The following is a 26119-nucleotide window of genomic DNA, read 5'->3' as shown; positions in this document are numbered from 1 at the left end:
TCTCCAACTCTATAGCATTCAATAGTTTTTCATCAGATAGGGCACTTAACAATGCTTCTTTTGCTCTAACATCATTTTCAGCTTTCTTTTGTTCATCAGCAGGTGTCGGTGTTCCAAAATTAGGATCATGAGGCATATACCCTTTCTCTGCTATCTCCCAAACTTCACCTCCAAGACATCTCAGATGAATCTTCATTCACTCCTTCCATATTTTGTAGTTTGTACCATCAAATCTAGGACTCTCCTTCTAGTAGGGATTGAATGTAGAACTTGATGCAATTGCCATCGCATCTCCTCAAGCGGTTAAGCTTCTGCAGAGAGGACCTCGCTCTGATACCAAATGTTAGACAGATCTAATATCGGGAGTAAATTGAGAGGGGGGGGGAGGGGGGAGGTGGGGTGGATCAGTTTACTATCAGAAATCAGAACTATTGCATCACAAAACCTTTAAACCGGAGCACAAAGAAACCAACACAGTGAAGGATAAAACATGAAAGCACAGTACACACAACACCAATATTTTTGACGTGGAAAACCCGATAAAGGGAAAAACCATAGTTGGAAACCCTACCCACAATCAGATAATACTTCTGCAACAGTATGTGAAATAATTACAATGGGGATTGCACTTGCAATCAAGCCAACCACCTAGAGCTCACTGCTCATCACAAAAGAGAAGTCTCACTAACTTACAAAACATCGGACTACAATTCGAAAAGAATGAACTATGAAAGTAGCATCTCCTATACAGTTTCGGTTAAGCACAGATGTCTGCCCTGCAATACCAAAAACCTTCTGTCGAATGATATATCACTTGTTCGCACATAAACCTTCCTCTGATAATGCAGACATAACCATTGATCCCACAAAACCATCGATATACAAATTACATGAATAAGTCACCTATAAATACAGATCATCAACCTTAAGATAAGATTGGCTAAACCCTAAACCCAAAAACCCATAATAACAAAAATTACATTACACGACATCATCGGATCAATATTATGATTTACATTACATAGCATAGACCTAATTCAAATATCCAAACAATTATATCCGCCGAAAATTCTGTTAAAACCAAAATCCAGCACGTTTCACCAACTAGTAGAAGCCCTTGGTGAAGTAACACAGAAAGTCTAACCGGATCCAAATAGGACCACCATAACAGCTCGTTAGCCAAATGCAAAGTCACCAAACACTCGGAATGTGATCAAGAAGCACCTTTAACATGATAGAAATCGATCCCATAAGCCAGACCAAAATTGTCTAACCAAAACATCAAATATCACTTACCGGTAAAGCTAACCGGTACCAAGAAATGCCAACCGGGAACAAAAGCAATAGCAACCGAAGTAGCAAAACATGAACCAACAGAATATGACAAGCACATAACCATCCAGAGTAAGCATCCAAAACCGATTTTAGAGATCTGATCATACTGGATTAGAATCATAGCCAAAACCAAGATGATCACCAACATTAATTGAGATAGGTCCAATTAGGATAGCCTCCAACCAGGATACAGTGTTTTCATCAATGACAACACTTAACCAAATACAGCATATTGCCAACATATATGACAAAATATTGGAGCACAAGGTAAAATTAGTCATGGATAAGCTTGAAGGTGTATACAAGAGCTATGAATTGTTACTACGAGCACTTGAGAACTTTAAAGAGAACGAGCCTATCTTGGACCCTCTGTTTAAGAAATGGTCGCCCACACACCACACTTGATTACTTTATGTAAAGTGTTGCAAAGGAATCCAAGTGCTCCTTCGACCATAAAAACAACAGAGAAAAGTGAAAATGGAAATTGATGAACTCAATTATATTTCTGTAAAGGAGCCTAAAATAAAGGATATAATTGTTTCCTTTCATACATTTAAGCACTGGTCTATTCTCCCCATTTGTGACAAGGATAACCATATAAAATATTTGGATGATTGGAAAAGTGAGTTTGGTCAAGTTGTTCCAAATATTTTGTCACATATGCAGGAGGAAAATGACGTTAGTATCTCGAGTTTCAATCTTTTCCTTGACAGAATAGTTGCATTGGACAATGGATATGCATGATTTATCCTTGAGGTGTGTAGTATAACGGATAAGAAATGGAAAGACCATTTGGTGAATGTCCCTAAAGTGCAGACATACAACAGGCCTCGTGACTATGACATATATCAATGGGAGAATCTACATTTGAAGCCATCAGAGGAATGATGTAGTGCAATAGCAACCAGTGAACTTAGTAACACACTCCAACTTTCAATAGAACCTTGCCAAGCCAACAGAGTCATGGGTTACTACTCGAATTATAAAGATAAGGAGTTTTGTTTATGTTCATCAACTTTTTCTCTATTTCGGCTATTTCTTGTTATGTTGACTTTGAATTAGTTGTAATGAATTGACACAATATTATATTAGCTTTTAAAATGAAGAGACATGTCTTTTTATTTTCGGGTAGGGTAAACCAAACGATTTATTTTGTAACGGTTTGAAGCTCGTTGCTTCTCCCATTTTGTATATAAGGGAGAAACCAAGACCATATAGGGGGTTAGAAGATTTCTAGAGAACACATACATTCTTTTGTAATACCCTTTTTTGCAGTGGCAACAATAGAATGAAAGAACTTGGTGTCTGATTCTCGATTTCAATTGTTTGTGGTAAAAATTGATAAATGTTGTTTGATTATCTCCAAGTAGATTTATTTCCTATTATTTAAATTAGTATATCAAGGATATTTCTGATTTATCAAAGCAAGAATTTTGTTTTGCGTGGTTTATTTGATTGCTTTCTACAAGGCAAAATTAAATTCATTTAATAAATCACAATAACTTATAGGCATCTCTTGGATTAAAAAGAAGAACCTAATAGCATACATTCTTGCACATTTATGCAAGGCATAAACAAATAAAGTGCCAAACAATTTGAGATATAATCAGGAGGAGGACACATCATTTTAGACTTTGTTGCCTTATAAAGAAGGCACCAGTCATAATTGTTCTCACAACTTCATTCAGCTCAAATTTCAATTATTTCCTTTTATATTAGTAGTGGAGGTAGGAGTTAGATTGATATTTTGATTATCTATTTCAAGTCCTCATGCCAAAATGAAATAGAGATCTAATTGAAAACATTAATCATATAAGTCTTACAATTTGTATGAGGATCATAATCTACTTTATTCTCATCAATAGTTTCATAAGAAGTAAATAATTGTTGATGATAGAGGTACACCTAAAGTGCAGAAGACACCAACCTTAGGTTTATTCTTGTTCGTTGGCCAAATCACTTGTGAAGCCGGATAATAGAGTTTGGCACTCTTAGGGTTTTACAATCTGTTGATTTTGGAACCAACAAGTTGTAGGGCTTTTCATATTAATATTGTTTTGTTTAAGATTTAATAAAAAGATTATACGGACTCTTAGGGTTTTACAATCTGTTGATTTTGGAACCAACAAATTGTAGGGCTTTTCATATTAATATTGTTTTGTTTAAGATTTAATAAAAAGATTATACGATTCACCAGCAAATTAGAGACTAATTAATCAATTCAACAAGTTAGAGATTAGTTCACCGCCCACAAATTATGGGTTTCGTATGATTTGGTTCGCACGAAGAAGAACAATTGTGAAATGTGGAAAACTCTGAAATTTTCAAGACATCTTTTAACTTTTCTTTTTCTTTTTTTTTTGTGACAAGAACGAGAATATATGTTCTGATCGGTTTGTACTAAGGATTCGTTATGACATATCAAAATATTATTTCCTTAACTATTTCAATGGTCAAAAATTGCACAAACATGCGGGTTTTTGAAGCAGCTATCTATCCTTAGCATGGCTCCAAAAGATAAGAATGATGAAGCTAAAGAGAAGATTGAGTGCTTAACATAACTCTAATTTTGCAAGAAACATTAGGACAATAAACATTAAGTTATAAAATCTAATTTAATATCTACGAGACCAGTTGACGGATCAAAGACTCCCCCTACTTGAACTGAGGAAGCAAAACTAGATACACCCTCTCCATCTAGTTTACGGTTAATATTTCCAACTTTTATTGGTTGCCTCAGGAGTTTCACACCTTGCTTCCAATATGTTTCTCCTTGACCTAAATTTTCCATAAAGAAAACAGGCATAACAAAGTTAGAACAAATGGAACCATAAGATTAAAGGGAAATTATTGTATTACATATACCTAAGCTAGTGCTCCTTAATGTGGACTATTGCATATACTTAAACAAATGCTCCTTAATGTGAACTATTGCATATATTTCAAATCACTGATCCTTATGTGAACTTCATAAGCTGTTTTTAAAATCATCCCTAAAAAATCAGGTGTGTTATTTATATGTTTTGACCTACTATTATTATTTTTATCTCCATTCCAAGTCCATCGTGAAACCAACCAGTCCACAAAAAACATTAATAATGAAACCAACTTACTGGCATCAATAGAATACAGATCACAAACAAAAACCTTAAAGTGGCCTTATTAAAAAAAAGTGTTCGGCAAGGATGGTGAACCTGGTCTTGTGGAGATTACAATAGATTCTTTAGAGTCCATAACCCAGTCCATCCAGAAGACAAATCCGTGGCATAGCGCATAATTTGGTAGTGGAACCTGTGAATCACTTCAATGAATAAAATATAGAGGCAAGAGATAGAAAAAATAATCCCTACAAGATACGGGTTAGACCTGTTAATACAAACTAATTTGCACAGCATGAATAGAAAATAATGTGCTTGGACACTAGACGCACCATTTAGTAAAATTAAAATAATTCTATAACGAACTAGCATGCTAAAGAAAGAGAGAATCCAAAGCTTGAAACAATCATAAAAATGAGTGAGAAACCACAGGCTGTTCATTGCTCTTTCTTCTTCCAATCTTTAGTACATTTTGTTATATGTGCAAATTATTGCATATGAATACGTCATTCTCTCTTTCTCCCTCCCTCTCTCTATTCCTCTCGTCAGAGTCTATCACTTCTTGAATGTCATTCCTTTTTATCCTCATCAAGATTTATTTCTGACAAAGGTTAAAGTTTTAGGTCTGATAAAGGACTTATCATAGCTAGATACGAAGACAGAGATTAAAGAAGCATAATAAGACAGTTACATACCGTTACTTTTCCCATAGTTCTTTGTATTTCTCCCGCAAAATGAAATTCCATGAGTGTAAAATCTTCACTGATTTCCTGGGAATGAATTTTAAACCAGGTTAGTGATCCTTAGCTAGAAAAAAATTTCCAGTTAACTTCAGGAATGCATTTTGTAATTATTAATTTGAAAATGCACGTGCAATTATTAATGCCAAAAGAGATTGATTGAAGACTATGCTAATCGATGTCATAACTTCGAAACTATACTAATCCAAATCCCAAGTTCACTATCTAAGATATATGCCCAGTACCAAGTACTAAGCAAGATAATACTTCTTCAGAAATAGAGCAGCTTAAATTGATAATGCATTCTGATAGACAAAATAATATTATTATATTTAATTATGAATACAAAAAGAAATTGCTAGTATTATTACTGAAAGTAAAGACTGCACTTGACATTTGGCCTAATATAGCCATTTTTCTTGTATTGCACTTTGGCCTAATATAATCATTTCATTAAATTCATAGTTACCAGACTAAAACTTGGCACAGAATCAACAAAGACTTGGCAATTTGAAAAAAGTAAAAACCATGAAATGTAAAGGTTATTTAAGGATTTAATGCTTTTTCTATGCACCTTTCACTAAATCAACTTTAAAGACATAATAAACTAATCAATTAGAAGCTACTTTAATCACATACATAAGTCTACATCAAGCAAATGACTAGAAAAATGAATTTGAGCTAAAGGAAACATTATGTTTTAAGTATATAGATATTTCCCAGTGCTTTAGTGTACAAAACTCGTGGCTTAAGGTAGCTATGGCATCAAAAACAAAAATCAAAGGTAAAACTATGGTTGAGAAGAGCCTACATCACTTGACCAAGCATTAGAATCTCTACAATAGGTTCTGCACTTGCATATCAAATAGAACCTCAAAATTGATGCAGACAGTACGTCTACATGTGTGTCAACGACATCCAAGGGAACTATTCACTCTCTCCTCCTCAAAATCAATATGGTCAACCCATGCATAGTCATCCTCAACAAAGATAGGATCCTCAGCCTTAGTGATCCAATATGATTATCGATCAACCGGCCTCTAATGTAGCAGGGAATATATTAGAGCCTGAGATTCAATTGTCACAAAAACAAAAGTTGTAATATATATAGACAAGGTCATTCAACCTTTGCACCCACAATCCATTGCATCTCTTAGATTGTATATGCTCTTACAAACTCCAAGGTGCTTCTATCTTGAAGCATTGCATGGTTGGCTCAACACACATATGGGAATCCTCTAAAGATTTGGCACTTTAGCACTAAACCTCTTCCACCATGTATATAAAACGGGAAAAACAAACTGAAAGGAACTTAATCTTACTGTTCAACATTAACATAAGAAATGTAAAAGTTAAAATACAAACTTAATTAACTTTTACTAGCAGCAATGTCATCCTAGTTGCCTTACATATCTCACAAAAAGAGCTCACCTTGCACAAGTCTGAAGATCTGAATCTTAGTGACAATTCATGCTCTAAGCTTAGGATCTACTTCTATCTGCTCTATGATGGTGTAGAACCAACTCAAAACCTCCTCATTGGCCTTGAAATCTGAGTGGAATTGGAACACAGGATTTAACAAATAAATAGTTGTATGTAAAGCCTTGTGAAACTAATGTTGCAATACAAAATAAATGATTTTTCATATAGGACTATATTTGTCCTCAACCTTGCGATAGATAGTGTTGAAGGTATAGCTGCGATAGAGATCCAAGATGCAACGTCTCTTATTTATCTTGTGAATGTCGATGAAATATTTTTGTGGCTGTCGGTGACTCTTTCTCTCCACCATGGAGTCTCTTCACTTCTCTGCCGGTGACTCTTCATGTCTATGTGGCTGACGGTGTAGTTGTGGCTGTCGGTGACTCTTCATGTCCATATGGCTGTCGGTGTAGTTGTGGCTGTCGGTGACTCTTCATGTCCATATGGCTGTCGGTAAAGATGTGGCTGTTGGTGTCTTTTCCTCTTCCTTCGTGGTGTCTCTTAACTTGCAATTCCGATTCTTTATATTCATTGTTCTTCTTCTTTGGTAGATGGATAGTTATATATTGCTGGCTTCACTCGTTTGTCTTGTAGCAAGTTGAGAACATTGTACAATCAATCTTATCTTATTGTGATTGATGGTAATCTGAAACTATCAACAGTTGTATTCAATTTAAGAGATATAATAAAGTTCATTTTTGAGTGGGTTGGGTTTTTCACCCTCAGGTGGAGGGTTTTCCCAACATAAATTATGTGTATCTTGTTTCAGATTTCTATGTTGCTAAAACATTAACAGATAGTTCTAATGGCCTCCTTGGCCCAATCCATTCCCTCATACATAGCCAATTACAATCCTCTCCCCATGTACAACACAGGGGAGGGTTACTAAAGTGTAATGACCCCTTCTCAAACCTGATCCTTTCTGCAACCGTTGGTCTCTTTCTAGGAAGCTTGGAGGCCAGTCGGAGGGTAAAATTAGGGTTTCCTATTTTTGAGGAGGTCTTTTTGGATGGGTTCATCGTCGGCTTTTTCTGATGGTTCAGAGGGCTTCGCAACGATGTCTTCATCTCAGTTTTTGGAGCAGTTTTCAGAATTTACTATTTTTAGTAAGTTCTATTTTTGGCAGGGCTCGCGTGGCATCGGGCAATCTCTACATCCTGTTCAGTTAACTCCAGGAGCATGGTCAGGTTCTAGCTTCAGATTTTGGAGTTGTGTGGTCAAGTAACTTTATTTTAATTAAATAATCATTATAATTATAAAGTTGCTTATCCCCCCTTGGCCTAGTCCAACAACTTAAAAACATCACTTAAAAGGGGGACTTTATGGGTGGCGCCCTCATGGAGGATTTATTTAATATTTTATCCTTGGCCAAAGTCAAAACATGGCGAAAACTTACCAAGGTGATATTTTTATATTATTTCATTTGACTTTTTGGCTAGGTGTGATGGCGCCATGTTGAGGAGGGGATTAGGGTTTGCCTTGGAAATCGAATTAGGGTTTTGAGGAGGCAAGTGAAGCTATTTATTGGAGTCTTGGGAGGATTGAAGGGATCTTTTGGCAGAATTTGTATTTGGGCAGCCGTCTGGCTCTGGACATGCTTCAAGGAATGGAAGCCTTCTAGCATAGGCATCTCTTCTTGCTTGAAAAATAGCAACTAGGGTGATTATATTCTCTATGTAATTGCATTTAGCCGTAGTTTATCATCAGAGTTTTCATTGTAATCATTTAGGCTTATAGTTCATTCAGTTTTCTGCATCTAGAATTCCCGCGACTAATTTCATGTTTTGTTCACAACCAGAAAATACAAAAAAATTGCATTGTGGGTATTAGTTCTTTGTATTTGCCTCACCTAGGCGTTGCATTTCCTAGGGTTTCAGCAAGTTTGGTTAATGCATTTATTTTTAATGACAAATCGTATTTTGCAGCCAGCCGTACCATTTTAAATGCATTGGAAATCGTGCCATTTTTCATTGTGAGGGTTTTGCAGTGTTGTTTGAGTCTTTCGCAGGTTTCCACGTCACCAAGGCATTTTGCAATTAGTTTCCGGAGGAAAGAAGATTGTACGAGGACGAAATGAGCTGTTGGCAGTGATCCATGGGTTCGCGGCTGAAAGTGCAGATTTATGTTGAATCAGAAACTCTCTTCTAAAAGGGGAGTTGTGAAAGAATTTCTTTTGATTGTACTCTGACCAGTAGTACTGGCAGTCTTGAACTGTGATCTTGATTGTAATTGTCAAGCTAACCAAACTTATCTTATCTACCTCCATCCTATGGTAGCTCCTCTCCCTGTTGGGATTGAAAGCACATCCTGGATGTCGAGTGTCTTTTCAGTTTCTGCAATCAATTAAATTCAAGCATTTAAGTTTCACTCCGTCATATGGTAGCCCCTGTCCGTCTGGAGTGGGTAGCACATACTTGGCGTTGAGTTCCTTCCAGTTCTAGATTTCAGGGACCCTCTGACCAATGCTCGCCATCCCGGCGCCATACTGGTTAGAGTTCTTTGCATAAGCAACTAAGACCCTCTGACCAATGCTCGCCATCCCGGCGCCATACTGGTTAGAGTTCTTTTCATAAGCAACTAAGATCCTCTGACCAATGCTCATCCACACGGTGCCATTCTGGTTAGGGTTGCTTCAGCAAATTAAATACTTTTTTTCTCAGAACTAATTGATCACTCATATAGTTGTTGTAATTAAGTTGATCAAAAATTTCAAAAAAATTGGCTAGGGATATTTCATAAAGGCTTTATAGACTTTAAAAAATGACATAAATAGATATTTGGATTGAAGGAGAGAACATAATTTTATAAAAAAAAAGTGAGAAAACTATAAAGATAGATAGATAGATAATTAGATAGATAATTTTTAACATCCACGAGGCTAAACATAGCCTATGGGACAGCTTGCCAAATTAAACCAACTTCAGTAACTCATTTCTTTTCTTGTGCAAGTTGACGATGATCACTCCCAACTTTTCAATGTACTCCTCATTGAATAGGCTATGCCAAGAGCAATCAGATAAAATATTAACAAATTTGTCCCTGCTGTCCTTGTAAGCATTGCATTCTAAAGTAAAATGGTGTTCAGTTTCCACATTCCCAGAATTGCAAAAAGTGCAAACTACCTCCTCCCAAGCCTCTTTTGGCCTCTTCCAACGCCCGGTCTCCCAGCTTAGCTTTTTTGTTGAGTCAATGCTAAGATATTTGTACTCCGCAACTTCCTCAAGTATATTGCCTTCAAAATAGAACTTATGCTGATTTTGGTTTTTACTATTAGAAAAAACCATGAATTTAGTCTTGCTGATATTGACCTGCATTCCCACCATTCTGCAAAATCGCTCGAGGACAAATAAATGTTCTTGTAAACCATACGCAGACTTGGCAATCAGAATGAGATCGTCTACATAAAGGAGCAGCCTTATAACAAATACTCCCAACTGGATACCTTCACCATTATGCTTGTTTAACCACTCTTCCAGCTTGTCGATATGTAAGCAAAATAGAGTAGGTGATAGAGGGCAACCTTGTTTGACCCCGATATCACACCTAAAACATTCTGAAATGTCGGATGAAGTTCTGAGTTTGACTTTCACCTCTTCGTACATCCTATGAACAGCAGCTCTGAGATGTATAGGAATCCCCAACTCTTCCATTCTAAGCCAAAGCTTGTCCCTAGGGATAGTGTCGAAAGCCTTTTTAAAATCAACAAAGCAACACAAAGCTTCATCTTTGTTTTCCCATCCTTTTTCGATAATGTGCCTCAGAGTGATATAGCGATCAACTGTCAAGTGTTTTGGCCTAAAACCAGCTTGCCCTTTAGCACATTTATGCTATTCTTCAGCCCATTTTCTGATTCTATTTTCTATCACACTGCCAAATAGTTTTGCAAACAAAGGATTAATCATTATTGTCCTGTAATTGGAGGGGTTATTGACGTCACCGCTCTTAAAAAGAGGTATTGCAAGACTGATAGTCCAATCTTTAGGGAACCCTTGTTGGCTGATATTGTTGAAGATTTTCGTAATGTGAGGAGCAAGCGATTTCATGCCCCACTTGAGATACTTCGCCTGAAGCTCCATCAAGTCCTTTGCCTTACCAACACCTAACTTCTTTATACCTATCTCGACCTCCTCCACGGTGAAAAGATTTGTCGTACTTTTGACCAAGGGTGGCGGGTCCACCTCACCATCTTGTTCATAAAGTTTCCTAGCATAATCAAACCACTGAGTGGCTGTGATATTATTTTCAGTTTGTTTCTTTCTTGGTTGAAGCTCCTTCCAAAATGACTTGGGGTTATTTTTACCAAGGAAAATTAGCTCCTCTCGCCTTGTGATCATAAAATTAGTTTTTTTCTTCTTTAGAATCTGCTTGTAGGATTTAATGTCAAAGTTTGTTTTATATGTCTCTCTTAGATTTCTCCTAGCCATTTTACATTCCTTATCAAACCACACATTAACTGGAAAACAGTTAGTTTCAGACTTTCTTTTCCTTGTTCTTTTGCACTTTGAAAGAGCCTCATGGATCAGCTTTGTTAATGTATGGCTATTAACATCATGCACGTGCATTTTCTCCCCCTTGCAAAGTCTCTCATGCGCAGCCCTAAAGATGTTACCATTTTCAGAGGTCAAAAGGACTCTGCCCTGTGAAAGTGATTGTTGAGGGCATTGAGTTTTTGCCCCAAGTTGCTTTTCTTCAGCCCACAAAAGATTTATGTACAGCGGTCTATGATCAGATTTGAGATCGCATATGTGTTCTCCAATTGCAACTTCCTCAATTCTCTCAAATAAATTATGCGAACAGATTGCATAATCAACCACGCTTGCACCATTGTAATTGTTGCAAGTGAAATTGCCCGACTTTGACCATCTAGACAAACCATTGCAAATTATTAAATCAAATGTGCCACATAAAGTGATCAATTCTTCCCCAAAATGATTGCAGCCTTTAGCATCTTCTAAGACTCTTTCGCACTGATGTTTTCTCTTTTTTGTGAGCCAAATAGGATTACAATTTTCTTTATAGCTGAGTATACTAGCCTGCTCATTTGTTGTTCTAGCGTGGAAATCTCCAACAAGGAGAACATCTCCTCGCTGTGAAAACACAGCAACATCCTTTTTTAAGGCTGCACAAGGGTCTGTGTGATCTAAACCGCGCTTTTTATAAGTTTTAGAGACTTGAGGGGCAAAATAACATGCTGCGATCCTGAGAAGACTATTGTTTTCCATGATTTTGAACCATATGAACTGTTTATTAGGGTCAACATTTTCCAACTGAATGACACGTCGTCCTTTTTCTTTCAATAGAACCATTATACCTCCATGACCTTTACCATTTGTTGTGACGTATTCACACATCGCCCCATTGCAAATGGGGACCCCTGCTTTTTGCTTTCTGGGGTTAGTTTTCTTGGCTTTGTCTTTTAGGTTCCTAGCTATTAATCTTTAGATTGGAGAGTTGCTAGAGAGATCTTTAGGATAGCAGGGTCTGCTTGAATTGAAGTGGGTCAGGAGGTGGTCCAGGTCAGGATCTCTGATGAAAGTTTCCTCTTGGTTAGGCCTGGGATTGTTTTCTAGGGTTGAGTCTTAATTGAGTTTGAGAGAGTCATTGTGCCTTGTCAAAAGTCTAAGAAGAAGCCTTAATGTGGTCTTGGTTTTGAAGGTTTGATAGCTTAGTTTGAATGAGTCAGGGAGATGAGTGAAGAAGGTAAACTCTTAGAGTCAGTGTCGTCAAGGACCCCCTCCCCCTTAAGGATTTGGATTGATTAGGAAGCAGTAAAGGAACAGGAGCAACGTCGAAGTTTCAAGGAGAGAATGAAGAAAGGTGAAGGCAATTAAGAGTAGAACATCAAATTCGCTCTTGTACCTCTCTGAGGGACCAGAGCGAATTACTCAAGGAAAAGGTCATTGCCTCATTTGGATACAAGTCTTCATTTTATGGCCTTGTTTGATGCAAACTTCATTCACCCATCCCTTTGGAGAAGCAAACTAAGTGAATTAGACTTGGAAATTTGAGTGAAAATTAAGAATTTAGGCAAAGAAGACCAAATTCGCTCAGGTACCTTCCAAAGGGTCCAAAGCGAATTTCACCTAAGCTCCAGACCCTTCCAAAGGGACAAGAGCGAAATCTTCCTTAGCTCCCTTTTGACTCCTATTTTGGACAAAACTTCACTCTAAGGCATGGATTGGGAGGAAATTAGCTTGAATTCACCCTTGGAGACGCCTTAGACAAACTTAGACTTGGAAATTTGGAGAAAAGGTCAAGAATTTGAGCATTATTGCAAAATTCGCTCCTGACCCTTCCAAAGGGTCCAAAGCGAATTTCCTTAGACTCTTCTCTTGCTCCCAGTTTAGACCTCAAAGCTTGCTCCTAGGCCTTGATTGAGTGAGGAATGACCTATATATGCCTTGTGAGCAAGTTGGAACGAGATGGGATGAGGAAATTGAGCCTAAAACATCAATTTCGCTCCAAAGGGTCCAGAGCGAAATCCTTCAAGGGACCCTCTTATCTCACTCAAACCGTTGAATGAATCCTATTTCAAGTAGATTTGAGGGCCAATAGACTTGATTGAGATGGAGGGAGGACCCAAAAGCCAAGTCTAAGAGCAAAGTTGATGGGAAAATTTGGAATTTGAGCTTAAAGAAGAATTTCGCTCCTGACCCTTCCAAAGGGTCTAGAGCCAATTTCTCTAAAAACCTCTCTTGTTTCTAACATGGTTTCAAAGCCTTGATTCCATGCCTTGAGTGAATGAAAAATGATCTATCCATGCCTTTGGAAGTGAGTTGCAAGCAAGTGAGATGAGGAAAATTGGAAAAATTGAGCTAAGAAGCAAATTTCACTCGTGACCCTTCCAAAGGGTCCAGAGTGAAATTCCTCTTTAGGTCCTGTCCTTCCAAAGGTACCTAAGCGAAATTGTCAGGATGCACTTTTGATCCAACGTTTTGAACTAGGCACCTCCTTTAGGTGATTTGTTACCATGTCCTAAGGTGAGAACAATGTGAATGAGGGTGAAGTTTGGATGTTTGAATTATATATAAGGCTAATTCCTCAAATTCGCTCCTAACCCTTCCAAAGGGTCTAGAGCGAATTTCCTTAGATCTCCCTTCTTGGTCCTAATCTACATCATAAACCTTGTCCCTATGGCGTTATTGAGAGAGAATTGATGTGTACAACAAACTTGAAGACCAAAATGCTAGGAATTTGAGCTAAGAAGCAAATTTCACTCCTAACCCTTCCAAAGGGTCCAGAGCGAAATCCTTCAAGGGACCTCTTATCTCACTCAAACAATGGAATAAATCCTATTTGAGGGCGAATTGACTTGATCTTGATAAAGTAAGGGTGCAAAAGACAAGTCCAAGGCAAGTTGAGTGTGAATTGAGTCTCGAAAACCAAAATTCGCTCCTGACCCTCTCAAAGGGTCCAAACCAAAATCCTTAGATGGACTCTCTATTTTGCCTAATGCACTAAAAGAACCTTATTTTAAGCTAAATTGATGGCGAGTTGACTTGATCATGATAAGAGGAGGTTTGATAAGTTAAATTCAAGGCAAAGAAAGGATGAATGGAAGATGAATTGAGCCTAGGAAGAATTTCGCTCCTGACCCTTCTAAAGGGTCCAGAGCGAATTCTCCTAAAACACATATTTGTTCCTTGTTTAAATCAAAGTTTTTGTTCCTAGGGCATGGTTGAGGGAGGATTGATGTATACTTGCCTTAAGAAGTGAATTGAAGCAAAGGAAATGATAGAATTGAGACTAAATGACAAATTTCACTCCTAAACCTTCCAAAGGGTCCAGAGCGAATTTCACTTAAGCTCCTAACCCTTCCAAAGGATCCAGAGCGAATTCTCTTGAAACCTCTTTTTGCTCTCAATTTTGTATCAAGCCTAACGTTGATTGAGGTTGATTGAACTTAGAGGCATCCTTAGGCATACATTTGAGTCAGTTGTGGTCACAAAGTGTGAAGAATTTGTCCAAAAATGCCAATTTCGCTCCTGACCCTTCCAAAGGGTCCAAAGCAAAATTCCTAGGAGGTCTAGTGTTTTGCCTAGGCCCTCGAGCGAAACCTATTCTTAAGTATTTTTGGAGGTGAATGATTTGATCTTGGTAAGAAAAGGTCGAAAATGAAGTCTATGTAAGGTGAATTGAGCAACTTTGTCAAATTTCGCTCCTGACCCTTCCAGAGGGTCCAAAGCAAATTTCATTATAGGGTTGGTCCTTCCAGAGGGTCCAGAGCGAAATTGATCATAGTGCCTTCTTGTTGATGGTTTGAAGTGGAAATGCCATGTTAGAATGAATATCATGTGTACTTAGAACTATTTTTGTGTGTCTTGCAGATGAATAAAATCAAGTTGGATAAAGATCAGGCTAGGACAAGGGCGACCTCTTCAAGTTTCATCATCATCAGGGACATTTAGATGCATGAGAAGGTACCCAGGGTGTTGCTAAAATCAAAGGACTGAAAGTAATAGAACTATCCTCAAAGAGATCACAAGATATCAAAAGAAAGATCTTATAAACATTTCAAGGCAAGATGAGCTACTAGAGAAGGTGACTTGACCATGACTTCCTATCACCATTATGCAAAATCAAGAGGAGACTTCATCAAACACAGGAGAGTCAAGGGGAGGTACATCATTCATCAGGTACATCAAGGACGAAGGAGGATCAACCAAAGTCAATGCAAGGGTACGTTGAAGAGGCAGATAGTTTCAGAAGAGTTAATTAAAGTTAAGCTTCTCATCGAATATCAAGAGATACAAAATTCCCTAACCAAGTACAAACGCAAGACAAGGTGGCATCCCAGTCGTTGTTCCTCCAATCAAATAGGTCCACATCAGCATGTCCAGATTCAATGTACCTAACTCACCAGTGATGGCACAAACTTCGAGGCACCTACCCAATTTCCTATTGGTCCACACTCATTAAGTGTAATTTTTTCATTGGCTAAGAGAGTTTGTTGTAACAAACCCTAATTAGGGTTTTCATCTTGTAATCCTAGCCATTGAAATGTAAAGAGCTCTCTATATAAAGCTATGGCTCTTCATTTGTAAAGGTTAATAGTGAGTTAAAAGTTGATGAATAGTCAGTAGAATAGTTAGTAGCAAAGAAGTAGTGAATAGAAAACAATCAAAGTAGATTAGGAGGAGAAGGCAAGAAATTGTTGTCTTAATTGTAAAAGATTCCATTTTCATTGAAGATATGGTGAAATATGTTGTCCCTTTGCAATGTGCATGGTTTCTTGTTGAATCTTCATTTTAAATGATTAGATTGAATGAAGGAAGTTACTGAATGCACTCGCGTGGAATCCGCCTAGCCCATACCACTAGCCTCTTACTGATTGTAAAGGCGCCCTGCGTGGTCAACTGGCATTGAATGACGTTAATCTCGAATTGTTATGCATCTATTGTTCATGCATTAACTTGAATGGTGATCAGTGTCTGATGGTGTAACGATTTGAACATATTCGAAGCATCCCTTGGAAGATTGCACTGAGTTGGTGTCGGATTGTTCAACCTGATGGTGAGACCCATCCCAGTAGGACTCCACCTAGTTGTTCACCTATCTTCTTACATTTTGGGTCTTAGATTAGACTCTCTAAACCCTGCATCTTTTGGTTATTCTTTATTCTCCCTAGTGAGTAGATAGGACTTGAGTTCCAGCAGATTAAATGCTCAAGCATTCGAATGTAAGTCCTCTTGTGATTCCAGCATAATCACATCATACCACAAGAGCTTATCCACGCATAGAGACCCTACATATGAGAACCTTGGAGTTATTTCGATTGATCCTTAGGCAAATCTTCAGCATTCGAATAACTTTGTTCAAGAGGGGATAAGATACCTTGGTATTTTATTCTGTGTTCGCATGTGCAAAACACATCAACACCATTTCCCGTTGCCTCATTTCAAACTGCCAACTTCCAATAGCCCTCAAACAAGGGAGTCCTACATCCTTCGTGCTCATGTGTCTCTATGAGACAAATAATGTCTTTGCCTTCCGCAATAGGCCCTAACCCAGGCCCACGTCTCCAAGGATAACCTCTGCAATTCCAACATACCAAACTTAAATGATAAACTAGTAAAATGAGCAAAAGATACGCCAAATAAGAGCCTACATCCTTGATCTCCTTTACAAAAGACTGAAAATTATGCTCAATGAAAACTTGGTCAACCATGCCGACTCTTGCTATGGTCCTCGCATATGAAGATTGAAACCACTCACTAACAAACATTCACTTCAAGGAAAGCCTCAACTTAAGCAAAGATTTTCATGTGATAAAGTTCATTGCAAAGCAGGTTACATCAAGATGAGAAAACTCCACTATATATTTCCTCATTGAATTGAGGACTTTGTTGCAGCAATTATCACTCCCATGAAATTTTCTTGTTGAAATCCTCACATGTTTCATCTAGTTTATTTGTCACTTTGTTGCATATATATGTAGAATGTCAAAGTGTTTCCTTTGTTGCTTGCCTTGTCTCAAGTGAGATTTATTGTCTTTAGCTTTGTGCTTACGGGTTTCACAAAGTCATGAAAGAACACAAAATCTAAATGTGTTCTCCAAGGCGTGTTCTAATGAAAGCATGAAAAAAAAGCATTGTGTTTGAATAGCAAGAATTAGTGAAGCCCATACTTTAAGGCAATTAGCGGTAGCAAAGGAAGGTGAAGATTGTTCCTAAGATGGAAAATCCCAACAAAGAGTGCGCTTGAGGAAAAAATCTAGAGAGGCAGAAATACCATGTTGGAAAAGTGACAAGGACCTGTTAGCTGCATGCCTATCAACTTTATGCATAGCCTAGCACTGTGTTTTGTACATTGTGATTAACTTTCGAGTGACAACAAAAAGGAGGGTAGTTGATAGGTTACAGCATGGGTTTAAGTGGCTTAAGCAAATTGAGGTTTATTTTAGTGTGTGTGTGATATTAGTAAGGAATAACAGGTTGTGTTTTTACAACTCAAAATGGAGAGTCGCATTCTAGTTTAATGGGAAGCTTATCTAATAACTTAACAAAAGAAGAATAGGGCATAGTATCCAACTTGGAAAGATCAAAGAATTGCTTAAGAAGAACTTCTATCGTATTGGACACAGAACTAACTAGAAGATTTAAAGGGCAAGATTTCAGCTTAAGTAAGTTATATGATCAAGATGCAGATTTCAAGGAGACATCAGCATATTAAGGCAAACAGAAAAGGTGCTTAAGGCAACTTGCTTTTATGACAAATATAGGCTACTATAAAGGTTGCAAAAATCGTGTCTACTGATGAGAGCCAATTATAGCCCATTTTATACCATACTTTAGATAATTTCATACACCTTTACCCTCATTTCCACATTCTATTTCTATTCAATTTCACTGTTTTAGGTTGCATATGATTAAATATTAGTAAGTAGTATTTATATACTTTTGAGATGGAATTATGAAAATTAATTATTGATTGTTATTATTAATAGGCATTATTATCTTCTTCCTTGGAAGATATATTTTACAAGATGAAAGTTGAAGGGTGCAGGTCCTCCTATCATTTTCTAATCAGGAAATGATGTGTATTAATTTGGACATGCATAAATGCTTCTAAGATGGCATAGTTGCTGACTGTACACTATTGGTTATCCTCCCTTGGTTCTTTTTGCAAACATTCTACACCCACGTTGGTTTCTCTTCATCATATCTTATTATGGACAATGCAAACTCGTGCAAGATGCATTTTCCAACTGCATAGAGACCTTCGGTTTTCATTTGCTGTTAAGAGAATATATTATTTTTGTGACCAACCGATATCCCATGATTTTCTACAGTAACTACTGCATCCACGTGAAATAATAATGTGTGGGAAACGCTCTCTCTCAAGGAAACTGTAAATACTCGTTTTGGGTGAACAGATATGTTTGGCAGAACCGCGGATCTCCTCATAGCTATTCCTGCTCATTGTTATAACAAATTTGTTTGGCATGAATAACCACCGTTCCCTTTATTTTATTTGTAACTACTTACAGCCTGTAAATAAGGTTGTATGTTAGCTATTGTTTTCTTATCATAAGTTATCTCTATTTTTGGTCTATATGTGTTGTAAAGTTGTGTCTATATAAGCAGCAGGAGACATAAGTAGTGGGGATATATATGTACAGTTCTACAGAATGCACAACAGCGTGTAGAGATTATTATCATTTTAAAATATAAATTCTATATTTGTGTGCATGATTACAAAGTTGTAAAACCAAATCTTTTCTTCATCACCAGGCAGCTGAGGAGGCGGGCCCACTCTGAAGTTACCCGGTGATTCTTTTCATTTATGTATAGAGTGCATTTGAGTTTGTTTTTATTTGTATTTTGATCAGTTTAGCATTGTATGGTATGTATTTAATCATAATACATTAGTTTATATATTCAATATCCATGCTTGATTGTGTAATAATATCTACTTCATTTGAATTCAATTATGAATTAATTAAGGATTCTTTGTGAGTTGCAGCTATTTTCATTGCAGATTATTTTTGCTAAGTTGTCTTTGTTTTTGATGTTCCTGTTGCCAGGAAGTGACAGTTCCTGTCGCTGGGATTTATTTGGTTTCTCATAGATTTTCTTTCGTGTGTTGTAGCTGCATTCATAATCCCTCATCTCACAACTATCACCCCTTGATGGCATATTGCTCGGACAACTTTCACAAGCTTACGCTCTCGGATTGACACAAATAGACCAAGCTGAATTTCATCATACATTATTAATTATTTGCCCCAGTGTTGGCCTATCATCTACCAAAGGAAGAAAGACTTCTCTATTCATGAGGAAAGTATATACTGCCAAAACTGCAGAAAATTTTGGTGTTGAAAAAACCATGCCTCGTTTGCAAAGGTATGTGTATTGACCCAAAATGCAAGATGAGATCTCAATATCCTTTGAAGATGTATATTATGTTGCATAAGCAAATCCAAAATTAGGAAAAGAGGATTGTCCACCCCTCTTTCCATGCCTACTAGACTTTGGGAGAGCATCTCTATAGAATTTTTTTGGGATACACTAATGTTTAAGCATGGGCATGACAACTTGCATGTTGTGATAGATAGATTCAACAAAACATGTTTTAATTCAATGAATAAAGATAATAAAAGGACGTGAAACAAAATGAGTTTGTCCTTTTTAATGTTCAAGTATATTTTAATTGCCTAAGTGTTGGTTGAAAATTTTGTACACTTGGGGAAATATACAAAATTGTGGTTTCAACCACAGCACACGAGTAAAAACTCTCCTAATTAAGGGAAGGCTCCCCCTATCTAACTACAACTTGGAAAATAAAATGGGATGGGACAGCAATCTTTCTTCTTTTTTCAAGAAAGACAATATCATTTTCTCTTCACAGAAAAGGATAGCGATTGAATAACAGCAGTAACCACTTTCAAGTGAAATAAGAGAAAGGAAATGAAGTTTCCTGAAAGCGCAAAGACTTCCGTCACTTCCTTCGGGACGGGACAGCAATACCAAGCTCAAAGACTTGACTATTGGAAGTCCTATCTACCCTTTGCTAAACTAAATTTTACAAAGAATAAAAGATAACAGCTCAAAGACTGGAATAATCTATTATTTCAACAAAAAAACAAGAACTAATGCAAACTCAAAGACTTGCTGCTATTTCTTATCAAACAGTAATTTTTCCTCAAGAATAGACGCAAGCTCAAAGACTTGCTGCTCCTTCAAGAGAATTTCCTATTTTAATTAATCTTCTCTACTTGCAGCTCAAAGACTTCAAATCAGATTGGACTAAGCTCCTTTAGAAACACTTGGCATAGAAGAAATAAAAGATTCAAACTCAAACATGTAGCTCAAAAACTCAAAACTTGAGTAATCCTTCTTTATTATTCTTCAAAAACTTTCAATGCACATACATAAGCTCAAAGACTTCTTGCTGTAAATTTGGCAGAGTTTTTGCTTGCTTTCCAAAAGATATCGATTACGATAGACCCCTCAAGTATTTATAGAAGAGGAGCCTTGAAAAAAAGGTGGGAGGATCCTAACTAACTTGAGAGATTCTCTCAACCACCAAGACTCATTCAATAAATAACTGAGACTTCATTAACTAAATAAGAGTTACACCAACTAACTAAGACTTATTCCAACTACAGTCCTAATCGGACACAACTTGTAGTTGCCTTACATGTAATTACAAAAGTGCAAGTAATGTGTAACTTGCATTTTACAAAAAAAAAATACTTATACATGTAACTTATCAAAACTAAAATACAACTAAAGATTACAAAAGAGGGAAAATTCAACTAAGTGTTAAAAAAACACTTAAGTTGCATTTTGTGAAGACACAAATCCTTGAAATTTCTGGATGCTCGCTTGTAGTTCATCGGGATTCGGTTCATGGGTGTTTTTGGCAACAACCATAGTCTTCATAATAGTGTTGTGACAGCGGAGGAGCGCAAAATTGTTTTTATCCAGGATACACTAGATTTCATGCAAAAAGGCTTGGTGTTTCATCAATGCTTGAATCGAAGCTGCCGAGAATTGTTCTCTCCTCCATTCATTATGAATCCTCATCTGTAAATCAGCAAGAACTTCTTCTTCTAGAATCAGCTCTCCATCTTGACTTACTATGTTGCAAGAGGCCCTTTCACAATGTGATACAATACCTCGGTAAACTTCACCCCGGAATCTCCTTGCATCACCGATCTCCTCAATGAGGGATTTAAGAACAAGGGTCTTGTTTTCCAAGAGTTCTTCAAATTCCAAGTACATGACCCTGGAAGAGATGATGGCATGCTCCTGCAAAATACTCAGTTGTTGTTGGGGCATGGTACGCTAGATTGTCAGACTTTTCTCAACACTTTCCAAGTTCTTATTGAAAGTATTAGAAGTCTGATCTAGTTTCTCCTCAATAGTCTCTAGTTTAGACATTATTTGAAAAATGTCTTTTATTACTTGTACACATTGATCATGAAGTTGATCAACCCAGGAATCCAATGCGTGTACCTTTTGAGCAGCCCTTTCCACTCCATGAATCGATTCTTGGGAACCAGAAGAACCTATGGAGTTACTCCCTTCAGCAACAGGTTTTGTGATTTTATGAATGGCTGCCTTAAGCTGTCGGTTTTCCTCTTCTAGCTTGTCTTTCTTCGCTAGAAGCTCATCACACCTTTGCTCCCGTGAAGCAACGAAAAACTGAGCATCATGTTTAATGACCTCATGCGTTTGCTTGCCCAACTCTATCCTCGTAACCTTATAATCAGCAACTGAAATTTCATCAAGTGGCTTATCTACAATAGGTTCCACAATTTCAGCTACTTTCATCTTGTTACTGTCAACCGTTACTCTGGAGATAGTCTTGGCCTTCTTAGCAACTTTAGATCTGGACTGTTTCAGTTGCTGATAGTCAAAGGCATCAGGTGAGATATCTTGCTTCTTGCTTTTCGGGGTGAAAGAACTAAGCCATGGAGGCAAAGTCATCAACTCTCTTCCAGTAGCAGCTGTAGGCAAAGGAGAAGCAGTTTTTGTTTCAATTACCGTGGTCATCCTAGGAGGAATATCTGTTTGGACAGCGACCACGGTTTGCTCAGTTACCAATGGGCATGAGGATTGCCTCATGAATTCTTCAAAACCAGAAGTGGAAGTATCAATTTCTGATAACTGAATGCAAGTAGGAATATCTTCAAGAACTTTCAACACACTTTCTTGTTGATCATCAGGAGATGGCTCGTATGCTGAAATGGGAATTGCATTCTGAGGAGAATCATCCACAAGCAAATCAAGAGGAGAAAGAGGCGTCTCAATGGAAACTGGAGGAATGGCCTCATGAGGCGACTCTAAAACTGGAGACTTAGGAGCGTCATCAAATTGCTGCCCCTCTTCTGGATTATCCAGATCAATCACCTGAACATGGAATCGTGATTTTTCCTTCCCACGAATAGTCGTCTCCTCAGAAGGAAGCACTACTGCACGACTGACTCGTAACTTGATCCTTGTGCCCGAAGATGAAGCACCCTCCTTCTTGTCAATTTGAATCTCAGATTTCCGTCCAAGAGGCCCCGTAGAATCATCTTCTTTACCAACCTTGATTTTGATAAGTCTAACAGCATTAATTTTCAACCATGTGTTAGTGTTGGCCAAGATAGGCTGAAATCTGTCAAGGATGGAGATGCACTCTTTGTGCGACCATTGGATCAAAGGAAGTGGAGCTTCCTCAACCCTTCGTGAAGTGTATTCAAGATCAAGTATATGCCCGTCATCAATCATCCCTTGTGGGATATCCGCCAAGTTCAAGTCAACAATTTGCTCAACAGTGAGCTTGCAGTAATCCATCTTGAGGACTTCGGCTTCTGCGCGGAGATCTACCCAGATGTCTTCAATGCGATGAACATGCACAAAGGATTTCTTGATCTTCTCCTTCATACCTCTATAATCAAAATCTGCTCTAGGTTTGAACCTTTTAAGCTTGATTTCCTACAATTCAGCCTCCATGGCCTTAGCCTTCACAGATGTGACAAGGGAGTATCGGTCAATTTTCAATGGGTTTGTGGTAGAGATCCCTATTCCAACCTTATGCTTAGCAGACTGAAAAGTGTGAACAGCCATGATTTGTCTTCCCAACTCCATAAGAATTATCTTATTGGTTGGGAATCTTGGAAGCATGTATGGCTGACCATCATAGCATCCTATCCTCATATAGGTGAAGGTGGGAAATTGCAGGAACAAACACCCATACTCGGACACCTTGACCCATGCCTCATCTGATACTCTTTTGTTCCTGAGATTTATGTCAAACTGACACATGAAATATCCGAAGAATGCATCTTGGATCCTTCTGAAATACAGTCTGCTGGGTCTCGACGGCAACTAGTCATAATATTCCCAAACTGGTATAAGCGAGCGATCACCCTTGGTAGAAAGACCTGGAAAGTGTCTAAGTGATGCTGTTAAATATACCAAATAAGAATTCATGAAGAAGGTCATGGTGGTAGGAACTGCTGCAAGTTGTTCGCACAAGGCATCATTGATGACTTCCCCCCATGAAATGTGATGTGACTGCCGTATGAACGTAATGAACTGATACATCCATGGCTCAAAGACATTGGAATGCTCAAGGCCCGTCATACTGTTGAGAAGAGTGATGGTGTCTCCTATCTCCCATTTGAAATCACAACGGTACAACTTTGCCCACCTTGAGAAGGAAGGACGTGGCTCTTGGATCCACCTATTGATGTGCCGCTTGGAATCTTTTTCCTTCTTCACGTAATATTCCGCTGCACTTTCTTTGGTGATTTCCATATAAACAGGTGCAAGAGGTATTCTGAAGACCTTCTCGATTGTATCCGCATCAAGGCGAATTATAGCTTCACCATCATCATTTTTGATGACTCTTGATTCCTTGTCAAAATGATGGGCGCATGCAAGAACAAACTCAAGTTCTAAGGCAGCCACTGGGAAGGAAGATGCATGATGGATATGGTTGTCCAACAGCCGCTGCAAGTTATTATCCTGTGGATCTTCTACCCGGTTGACGAATTCTGCCATATCAACATGCCCTATCTCCGTGTCTCTGATGCGATCCAAAGGAGAAGAAACCTGGGAAGGTGCAACCTCATTCTGATATTTGTCATATTTGTATTTCATTTTCTTTGGAGTTGGAGATACCGGCAAATCTGACATTGATCGTGAACCTGGAATACTGTGATGAAGACTTAAAAGGGTTAAGGCAACATCATAGTCAGCTGCAAATATCATTCTTCCTTCTCCAAATGGGTAAAACTTTGATCCTTGAACTTTACGATTTTGTGAGAGGAAGAGGGGAAATATGTAGAAATGGGAAAATCTTGACTTTGACCAATTTCGGATCTTGGGAGAATTTTCGCAAGTATACAAGTTGAAAAGGACATACATGCAATTGGGGTTTTAAAACCCGAATACAAGTACACTTGTAAATTCGAAAATGGAGAAATGGACGAAAAATGAGATTTTGACTTACGGGAAATGATGGAAATGGAAAGTACGGATATGGGGAACATGAATGGATAGAAATGGGAAAATCCGGGAAAGTCATTTTCATGAAAATGGGAAGAACTCTTCAACATGTAATCCAGTTTTCAAAACCCGAATTTGCAACGGAGGGGTATTTCACACTTTTTAATTTGGAATTTTAACCAAAAATGTTTAAATTCCTTAACCGTAGGGGAAGAACAAGAATTTCCAACGAACTTGTAATCGAGATTAAAAATCCCGAATACAAGTAAAGAGGGAATTTTCAGGGAAGAACAATGCAATTCAAAAATTGCATACCAAAGGAAGAATCCTCTCACAAAAACCGATTTTTGGGGGAAGAACAACACATAATTAAAAATGCAACTAAGAACGAAAATTAGGAAAACAAGACAATAATAAAATGAAGGAAAGAAAGGAAAGAGAACATACCTTTCTTGAAAATGCAAAATGCTTCTCCAATAATGCAACAATTCTTGGAATGAAGAAGCAAAATCAATTAATAGAAGCAATCCGTAATGCAAAACCCTTATCATGTTTTTGCAAGAATGTCTTAAATGGAAAAACGTGGCAGCAAACAAGAGTAAAATGTCATGGAAAATGCTCGAATACTTCTTAACCCTCAATGCCTTGGTACTTCAAGCCAAAACGATTCATCCCTTTGAAGATTCGTGGCATCAAATGCTTCCAAAATGGAGACAAAGGAATCACGTGTTAGCTGAAAAACGTGGTATTTGATGCATTTTAGATGGATCATTAAATCGCTTAAATCTTATCCCAAACTCCACACCTAGGTGAGAGAAGGGAAAACAATTTAGGAGAATGCAGATTTGTGGAGTGAAAAATGCCCAAAATGTGGATTGAAGGAACCACGTGTTAGCTGATTTAGCTCAAAAAACCAGTAACAATAAACCCTAAATGGCGTAAAATGTGTTTGTAAATGCATGAGAATAGGATAGAATCCTAAACGCCTTGCATCTCCAACAAATCTCCACAAAAAGTCGCTTTGACATCTTCAACAAATCTGTTTTTCTTGCAAATCGGGTTTTTGGAGACAAACAACAAGTTCGAATTGCCATGAAACAATGAAAATCGGGTTTTGGGGAGGAAATAACAAGTTTGAATTTCACTTTTTCAACTTACAAGCCAAAATCGGGATTTTTTGGACAAATGACAAGTTTTATTTTTCACTGTTTCACTTACTAGCCAAAATCGGGTTTTTTGGAGCAAATGACAAGTTTTGTTTTGTCAAAAAAGCACTTGCAAGGCAAAATCGGGTTTTTTGGAGAGGAATACAAGTTTTAATTACTTGTATAAGGGAAATAAAATCCCTACAACAAGTTAGAAATACTTGCACATATGTAACAAGGATTTAAAATCTCTATTACATGCAAAAACCATTAAAGTAGGGGTTTTTTGACCAAACTGCAAGTTTACTTGTAATTGAATCAAAAAATCCCTATTTTAACTAAACAAAACCAAAAAAACAACAAAAAAGACA

General features: G+C 37.7%; 1 protein-coding gene across 3 annotated transcripts in view; it reads right to left on the bottom strand.

Annotated features, from left to right (window-relative positions):
• Positions 1-3669: 3669 nt before the first annotated feature.
• Positions 3670-26119, bottom strand: part of LOC131040504 (protein arginine N-methyltransferase 7) — a 218114-nt gene continuing 195664 nt past the window's right edge. For all 3 annotated transcript variants that reach the window (XM_057973447.2, XM_057973449.2, XM_057973448.2), the window contains 3 exons: positions 5129-5203; positions 4530-4626; positions 3670-4113 (listed from right to left, as the gene is read on the bottom strand). In XM_057973447.2, the coding sequence (XP_057829430.2) occupies positions 3932-4113; positions 4530-4626; positions 5129-5203 (354 nt within the window). In that variant the 3' untranslated portion in view covers positions 3670-3931. The remainder of the gene's footprint in view (positions 4114-4529; positions 4627-5128; positions 5204-26119) is intronic.

Source organism: Cryptomeria japonica, chromosome 9, assembly GCF_030272615.1.
Source record: "Cryptomeria japonica chromosome 9, Sugi_1.0, whole genome shotgun sequence".
NCBI lineage: Eukaryota > Viridiplantae > Streptophyta > Pinopsida > Cupressales > Cupressaceae > Cryptomeria > Cryptomeria japonica.
This window is presented reverse-complemented; position numbering and strand designations above follow the sequence as displayed.